This window comes from Balearica regulorum, chromosome 6 (assembly GCF_011004875.1).
Source record: "Balearica regulorum gibbericeps isolate bBalReg1 chromosome 6, bBalReg1.pri, whole genome shotgun sequence".
Lineage (NCBI taxonomy): Eukaryota > Metazoa > Chordata > Aves > Gruiformes > Gruidae > Balearica > Balearica regulorum.
In genome coordinates, this window is record NC_046189.1 from 20,112,094 (window position 1) to 20,121,340 (window position 9,247).

General features: G+C 40.4%; 1 protein-coding gene across 2 annotated transcripts in view; it reads right to left on the minus strand.

The window, feature by feature from the left end:
• Positions 1–7,970, minus strand: part of RAPGEF4 (Rap guanine nucleotide exchange factor 4) — a 153,310-nt gene extending 145,340 nt beyond the window's left edge. For both annotated transcript variants that reach the window (XM_075756638.1, XM_075756636.1), the window contains exon 1: positions 7,768–7,970. In XM_075756638.1, the coding sequence (XP_075612753.1) occupies positions 7,768–7,832 (65 nt within the window). In that variant the 5' untranslated portion in view covers positions 7,833–7,970. The remainder of the gene's footprint in view (positions 1–7,767) is intronic.
• Between the last annotated feature and the right edge of the window lie 1,277 nt (positions 7,971–9,247).

The window sequence follows — 9,247 nt, forward strand, 5'->3', positions numbered from 1 at the left end:
TTATGTCAATAAGACTTCTTTAAAGGGTATTTTACCCCGATATATTTGATTGTGAAGATTTCAGGCATGTATTTTATAGAGATAAAACAATTTTCTTGACAATGTCTGCTTGACTATCTGTAAAAGAAGATTGTAAAAAAACCTGCCAGAAGCATATCTTCAAAAGGCTATTTCATATTTATAAGTGCAAACTATTCAAGCTCAAAGTTTAAATACAGACAGAGGATAATTGCTACAATTTTTCACATATACAATTTGGGCAAGCATTTCTGTTCATGTGTAGCATATATAGCTTTTTAAAAGAAACTGTTGATGGTGTTAAGATTAAATATTTGAATGTTTATGTATGCTATGAAAGATTTGTTAACCTAGAAGAAAGGAACAAGTTAAAGTTTTTTGGTTTGTTTTTATTAAGTTTATCTAACTATAACCTATTACCTCCTCTTCTACCATATGATATGTCCTTTTTTTAGCTTCTTCCTCATAATTGGTCTAACACTTGAAAAAAAACCAGAAGATGTGTAGTTTTACCTTCTTTGCCAAGATGCCTCTAGAATTTAAAAATGTTTATTTCTATAACATCTGTTCAAAAATCTGAACCCTGTTCTAACTGAATGAAAACTCTGAAATCCATTTCCTTCCTTGGCTCTTTTTAACTCTTTAAAAAGGACAATATTGCATTGCAGACAGTAACGAACAGCCCATGAAGAATGAGCAGACACAATGTATTTCTTCCACTGGCAAGGCTGTTTGTAGAAAACAGAGTGTCACACTACATAAGAGATAAATAAAACTAGTTCATCTTTGGGTTAAAACTGAATCATCTATTCAAAGGCAAACACTATGAGCTGCAAAGTACCAGGAACCACTACCATGGACCTTTTGGTGAATTTAGTATTATTTTAAAGTATATTCTGCTTTGAAACATGAGCAAGGAGAGAACAGCAAGGAACGCCACTAAAACCAGATCATTCCTCTATGCCACCTGTACTGTCTCCCGCCCTTTCCTGACATGCAGAAAAGCACAGCAGTAGGATGCAGAAGAAATACTTGAGAAAGGAAAATTTGAGAGGGGGGATACAAGTGACCTATCAAAGCACTTTCAAACTGTGTTAAGAGACCTAAATGCTAGATATAAATGAAATATTACTTTTAATCTTGAGTTAATGTCCAGATGAGGGTTTATTTCCATGAGGACAGAGGGCAATCAATTCTCCCCAAGAAGCGCTTTACACTTGTTATGCTAGTATTACGAAATCCATGTTTTCAACATTCACATTTCAGCTCCTCCTTCCCTTGTGATGGGAAAAGCCTCATCATGAGGCTTTCAAACAATAATCAAATTACAATTCTGTTCTTTTGATTTCCATTTTATGAGACTTTGGAATTCCAGTTTTCACATTTACTCTGACATATGGGAAATAAAAAATTATTTACACCTAGAATTCTTAGGCATATAAATCATTTCAGAGCTTAAAAAAAAAAAAAAAAAAGATGCAACACAAGTAAAACTGCTGATGCTTAGTTTCCAACAAATTACTACTGTCACCTACAGTCAGAACCCCTGTGATAATCGCTTGTGTCCTGCTATGCAAGGAACAAGAAATGCTGTAGATAATCCCAATCTACTCAGGTACTGATTGACCAGCCAGTTACATGCAAACCAACCGGCTGTCAGCTGCACTCAGAATTTGTAATAGTTGAGTTGTGCCTTCCTCAGTGAGGGCCAAAAGAATGAAAATATGGGGGTGGGGAGGGATCTCCTTTACCTACACACTCATCTCATTATTATATTACTCAATTATATCTGTGCCTTCAACTCAGTTTGGCCAATGCACTGAAAAATTATTGGAGGGTTAGACAGAGCAGTCAAATGCACTTCATTTCTTTACATACCCTGCTCTACAAATTATGCATCCCTTCAATAGATCAGTTTTTAGATCTGTATAAACAGTGGAATGTGAACAATAAAGCTATAATAGGAAACAAAACATAAGAATTTTTTTCTCCTTCATGTGCTTTTTAAATAGACAAAATATTTCAAGAGAAAAAATAAAATTGCAAGGAAATTTTCTCCTTTCACTTATGAAAATTTTTATGTATGGTGCATGCTTTGCAACCAAGGTGTGAATAAACCTTATTTAATAAACCCTCCCAACTTTCATAAACATGAACTGCAGCTCAGGACAGTTAAAATTCCATTTGACAGAAGTAGATCTGGATAAAATTACATTAACCAGCACTGTAGCTTCATAATAGACATTAGAAGCACTTTAATATGAAGACAGACTCTGAGATACATTGCAAATTAAATTTATAATTGAACAATATTCACAAGTGATGATATCCTTTGATTCAAACTCTGGCCACTGCCATCCACCCATACACTATGCTAAACGCACCTTTACCCATTTAGGAAGTGCATTGTTACAGCTAATGAAAATTTAAAACTTACAGCAACTATGAAATAACTTCTACAGATTTACACTGACATACATTTTGACAACTGCTAAATTCAAAGATGAAGTGGAAAGTCAGTTCAGGAAACATTTATTGAGGATACGGATAAAGCAGCAGGAATAGTAAGTGATCACGCCAAATATAGTGCAGAAAATACTAACAGAACAACGGAAGTATCATAAGAACGATGAGCTTGTTAAATCCAGCAAATTGTAAGATGCAGACAAAAACAGATGTCACATTGGATAAGAAAAATACTTGTATTTGAAAAATATCTGCTGGTCACCTGACTTTGAGGGCACAATTTCAATTAGCTGGTTTGTTGGTTTTTTTATCCCTTTGCTGGAATGAGTTTTTGTTATAAAAGAAATTTAATCTGCTCAGAATACAAGATTTTAGAGATCAAATCCTAACAACATGCCAGAAATAACTCAAACAATGACAGTTTAGACATGTTTCCAGTACCATCTGGTAAAAGAGAAAACCTACAGTTGCAACAGTACCACTTCACAACACTACCAAATTTGAATATGTCATGCCCTAATGGGCATACGCACATACTAGTTTGCTCTGGTGGGCCATGATGATGTTTACAGACATGAATGCTAGCGCAATCACTTTTTCCTCCTTTTAATACCTGTCCGTGGAACAAGCGTGTAACTTACTGCAACCACATAAAACAAATGGAAGCTGATACTAGAAATGCCTAAGCCCGTGAGCAGAGAATAAAACAGCCTGAATTTGTTTAAAATACAACTCTTGCTCTCACTATGAGTTATTTTGAATTCATATATTCAATAAAATGCACAGACCTACAAGCTTATGGCAAGCTATATTAACAATTATTTTGGTCTCTCTGAGGAGATATGGGAAGAAAAACGGGGGTTTTATTATTCATCAAAGACTGCACCTTTGCACTGGACTAGAAAATGAGTTGCATGATGTGGAAAGATAAATTTATTATTCATCACTCTCAGAAGACCGCACCTTTGCATGAGTGATAGAAAGCACTTAGGCTGTGTCTATACTGCTCTGTCTCTGAGTTTTCACATCCACTGAGGTGCCTGCTGCTGATATATCCCCACACAGACTTGATCCAAGCATACACCAGCTTAGCCACGTACTACATACAGAGAGAAAACACCAAGCACCCAGGCCAACAGGAGTTGCAGTGTATGTATGTCCATGATTTTGTTCAGATCCAAATTTCATGAAAAATGGTGGTATTATTTCTATGGATTTGTTACAAATAAAAAGCAAGGGTAGAAATTTAAAATATATCGAAGTTAGTGTATGTTTTACCAATCGCATGAAAATGTTTTTTAATAGTAAATAAAATAGCATTGTAAACCAATTCTAAAATATTCACAATATTGCCTGAGTATAAATCCATATCCCATTATCTTTGACATAATAACAGGTTATAGAGGATGACAAACATTTTCCATATTTCTTTCACACTTCTTTCAGAATATCAGTTCTTCATTCTAGCTTATCTGTGTACTCACAAGAGACCTGGTGACTACTAAGCACATACAAATAACTTACATCTCAAATATATGTTACAATGAACTAAAAAAGAAATCCTGATTCAAATATGTTGCTGTTACATAGCTTCAGTCTGAATTTACACTCAAATCTATGGGAGCTTGGCTTAGGTATAGATCTGACATATTATCCTGTATGTGCTATTTTGGTTTTGTTACATGTAAATGATGCAAGTCGAAAGCCTAACAAGGATGACAAGGATAGAAAAGCTCAGTATGTACAATATGTCCTTGAAACTCCCATTCATATTTAAATAATTTATAAACAGCTGAGCAAAGATCATAACATTCTTAGCACAACAGGCTAGCAAAGTTACATGCTTTGTTCTGTGATCTGCTTCTCCAGTCTGCTAACTGGAGCTAAAGGTTATATTTAATAGAGAGAAAAACACAAGATGCCATAGGCAGGTATGAAATCGTAGGATCTCTGACTGTTGTGATGTACATCATTAAAAAGTTTGCATCTGAATCCAATTAAAACACTTACCTAAATTCATAACTGTGATCAGGTTTAGAGAAATGATAGTTACGTAACAGATACTTTGTCTACCATTCAGTAAAGATACGGCAACATGGAAATTTCCTGGCTAGATAGTCTTTGGTGTGAAAGAAACCATGAGAGTAGAGAAGACATTGCTCCTAAGCTAATTATACACACTTGCATACATCAGCAATCTTCTTTTAATTATGTGCAGATTGGACATACAGAAAAATGCGAAGATGGCAGGCATGCTTCTGGTCCCTAGGAAATGAGTGGTAAGGCAACTATTTACTTCAAAGACAAAAGGACTGGTTTCCTTAACAGAAAAAATATTTACATCTCCACGTACAATGAGGACATATAGTTACTCACTGCTGATCCTCTCTCTCCCCTGCAAATATAAAATATTCTCGATAGAGCACAATGTTCTGAACTTTTCTGTTCCTGCTTTTCCTTACCTTTGCATTTGTGACTATATATAAATACTGTCCTGTGTATTTGATTTTTAAGTGCTGCTCTTTGGCTTTTGTGATTAGCAACACCACATGGGAAGCTGCATAGTCAAAGCACTGGTAGTCCTAGCCCGCAGTACCCTACACAGTAATAACGCTTCTCCTCAAAAATTTTGGTAGTTCTTCATTTTTATATGTGTTCTTATTTTAGATGTTAGCAGTTCTGCTTTGATATGTGACTTGGGGAAAACACAAAGAACATATACAAAATACATCACTTCTGTATACGATGTATTTTGTTATTTCCATTTAGAGTTTAATTCTCCTTTTCTTTAAAGAATGAAGTTGGATAATCCATATCACATGCCATTTTAATTGTCTTTGCTGAGGCTCACCTAAAATTCTAAAACATACCACTTTTAGAATTGCCTTCCTCCTGAAAATATAAATATATTAACTAAAACATATTAAAACTATATTCATTATTTAATAAAACCATATGGTATCCTGCAAATAATTGACTCATTAAATGATCCCATATTTACAGAATGCACATCTAGTTTAGAAAATGCTGTAAGATTTTTAAAAGGCTAAAAATACATAGAAATTACATAATAATTCAAATGAGTATACTGATAGATCATCTACAGAAAAGAAATACACTCTAGAAATACAGTGTGTATATTAATTAAAAATGCTTTGTCTAATAGTGCTTAGATTCCTATACTACTTTTACAACACAGCTTTAACTGTACTTTTTAAATAGAAAAACAGAACAAAAGGCCTAAATCTATTTCCTATGATCACAAAGCAAAGCAGGAAAAAAACTACAATCTCTCATGTCCTGGGTTTGTTGTACATCCAGATTGCCTTCTGGAAAAGAAGAATTAAAGATTAATACATAATCCCTTAGGGCACCTGGAACTGATTCTTTCCACTCAACAAATTGGCGCTACTAGCTTACTCCAAGTAACAAAAAGGGAAGAAAAATTTTCATCTTAATAGCTCTAATGAAATTCCCATTATAAAAATGGTCAGCACATTCATTTTCATATAAACATAATGGCAGAGACTTCTAAATGAAATGTTTCACATATGTTTCCCAAAAGCATCATTCACTTCCCAAGGCTATTTACTTCATTAAGCACAAACCCCTAAATTTCAGTTTACAATTTAGACCTCACAATGTATTGAATTTAAGAAACCGGAGAAATGACAGCATCACCTGTTTAAAAGTACTGGGGCTCATACTCCACTTCTTCACATCCACTCAATGTCAGTTTACAGACTGGAGAATCAGGCCCTCTGCTTCACTTTGGTTTATATATGGCTAGGCTACCATACCAGTTCTGCTTGTATTTACATTTAGAGTACTTTCAACATTTATACACACTAACCTCTAAGAGGTTAGCCACCTTGTAAGTTAAGTCACATGTTACAGAAGGGGACAGTGTATGTTGTAGGTGTCTAGACCAAAAGTTTCATTAACTTCTTACAGTTTGTTGCCTGGACTGTTAAGGAAAACCTAATTAGAGGTGCAGTCCTACAACACTAGGAGGTTTCCTGGAAATGGTAGCAATTGTGAGAAATAGGAAGGTTCCTTCTGCGTGCACAAAGGCTTCTCTCCACAGCGCAGCCCCAAATGGCATCAACTGTCAAAAGCTGGCTAATGATGCTCAGTAAACCACAATATGCCATGTAAATGAATTTTCTCCAATAGCTTTATTTGAACCACATAGCATACTTTTTGTTATAGCTACATTTTTGCTAACTATTTTCCTAGACTACAGGAGACACAGTGAGTGTTCAGAAATCAAATGACTTCACTTCTGAACTAATCCAGTAAGTGTTGGAGGTAGGAATACAGCAAAACACCCACCATGCAACTCAACACTGCAAGACTCACTTTCTGCCGCAACACCCAGGGAAAGCACTCCAAAGAATTTCTTGTTTAAAAAAAATAATTAATAATTTCCCTGTATTTTCAGAAGTGAACACACCACCTCTGAGCACACGTTAGCCAGCCGTAACTCCCACCCACACGGTGCTGGCCACCCACCTATACCTGACCCGCAGCAACCGCAGGCCCCCAGGACGCTGCAGCGGGGAGAAGAGACTGGGGCCCCTGAGGGCAGCCTCCGGCGGCCTCTTTCGGGGCGGACTTCGGGTTTTTTCCCCACCTCCTCTGGCCAACAGTCCTGCACCTGCTTGCTCCACTGAGCTCTCTGAGGCGAGGGACTCTCCTTTCCCGCCCGAACTGTGAGGCGGCTGGGCCGGGGTGGGGAGGCAGTGTGCTGACGTGAGGTGAGGTGAGGCGAGGCGAGGCGAGGCGGGGGCTGGTGTGCTGAGGCGAGGCGAGGCGGGGGGGGATGTGCTCAGGTAAGGGGTTGTGAGGCGAGGCGGAGAACAGACTGGGACGCGAACGCCACGGGCAGCGAGTCTGCTATGGCCGGCACGGTGGGTCCCCGCCCAGCAGCCCCAGGCTCCCGTCGCCCCCTCCCCGCCCTGGAGCTCCCCCTCCTCCACCACGTGCAGCATTTTCCAGGCAGCAAAGCCCGGTGGAGAGCAGCTATCCCCGTGGGGACCGCCCGTCCCCTCCGCTGCCAGGGGCATTTCGAGCCCTCACCCTGCCCCGCCGCCCCGGCTCTGCTTCCTCCGGGCATTTTGCTTCCCACCTGCACGCTCCTTATGTAAGGCACGATCTGATGGGGAGCGGGGAGTGTCAGCACACATACACACACACATCATACATGCATGCATGCATGCAGGAGGCAGGTTACACGCACACAGCATCCCTCCACAGCTGCTCCTGTGAGGATACCGATACCTTTTATCCAGGCAAGCGATCCACTCGCCGGAGGATGAGGAATGGGAGGTGTGAGCGGCGACCATGTTGGACAGGGATCAGGTCGCCGCGCACCCGGCTGGCGGCGGCTCCCCCTGCCCGCCCGCTGGTCGGTCGGTCCGTCCTTCCTCGCTCCCTCCCTCCACGCACGGCGCGATGGGCTCGCCCAGGCCCCCGCGGCAGCCCGCCCTGCCCGCCGCAGGCAGCGATGCGCGGGTGTACGGTGCTGCCTCGTCGCCGCCCGCCTCGGCCCGCGGTTGGGCTGTTATCTGGCGCCGGCCCGGCTGGGAGGAACGCCCGGCCTTGCCGCCCTGCAGCCAGCAGGTAGTGGCCTGGGGAGGGGGCGGCCGCCAGGCAGGCACCTCTGGGCTGGGGCAGGGGGGTGAGACCGATCTGGAAAGGAGTTAGTTCTCTCCTGGAAGGTGTTGTCGTCCGGCTTCCTGAGCTCCTCAGTACGCACACTTGAGCCCAGCTTACTGTTCCGTGCCCTTCCTTCACCAGAGATGTCCTTGACTGGGTTTGAGGGGAGGGGGGAAATACAAGCTTTTTAATTAAAATAAGCAGCTCAGGAGTATTTTAGCAGCTCTCCAGACCCCTGTTGTGTCTGTCCCCCAGTAGTAAACCCACAGTAGCTGAGTGGAAGGAAGGAAGGTGCAGTCCACATTTCAGGAATTTTTCTGAAGCCTTTCTCCAGCCTGCTATCCATCCTGTCATCTCCCCTGAAACTGTGTCCTAAAGGTTCTGGTTTATTGTAGGTGAAAAATGAGCTGAGCACTACAGCCTGTGAATAGGATTTAACAATTGGAAGGAACCCAACACACAGCACAAGAAAGGTGAGTCTAGTATACAATTAAAAACATCCACACCCTTCTGTTGTGATAGCATGGCCTGCAAGATGCAGGATTTTTAAGGATGCTAATGCATACATGATTAAAAAAGTGATGAGCAGAGGAAGAAATGCAGACCAGTGGGTGTCCCTGTTTTGCAAAGTTCTATGTGAAATATTTTCTACAAAATATTTCAGGATCTAGATCGTATCTTCCCAAGTAATCTGTGTATAACCATAAGCTTCAGCTTACAGTTAACACAACCTGCCTTGAGTACGGTGGGAGAAGCTACACAATCTCAGCAGGATGTTTGGGGTTACATGTAGATGATAACAAAGTAAAACTCAAACTGTGCCTTCCTTCAGGCTTATAACTCCTTTCTGCTTTAGAGTGTGAACACAAATGATTAATTAAGATGCTGATAATCTGCCAGTGCCTTTTACAGTCCTCCATGGGCTATCTTCTCTGCCCTCTGTTCTAATCTCTTTTGCTGTACCAAGTGTAATTTTCTTACATACATGAGATGATACTTCACATCTACCTTTTAACAGCCTCATTGCTGCCACAGCTTCTTCAACACTGTAACAGAAATGTTAACATCAGGATACTGAACAGTATGATGAAAAATCTAAGGA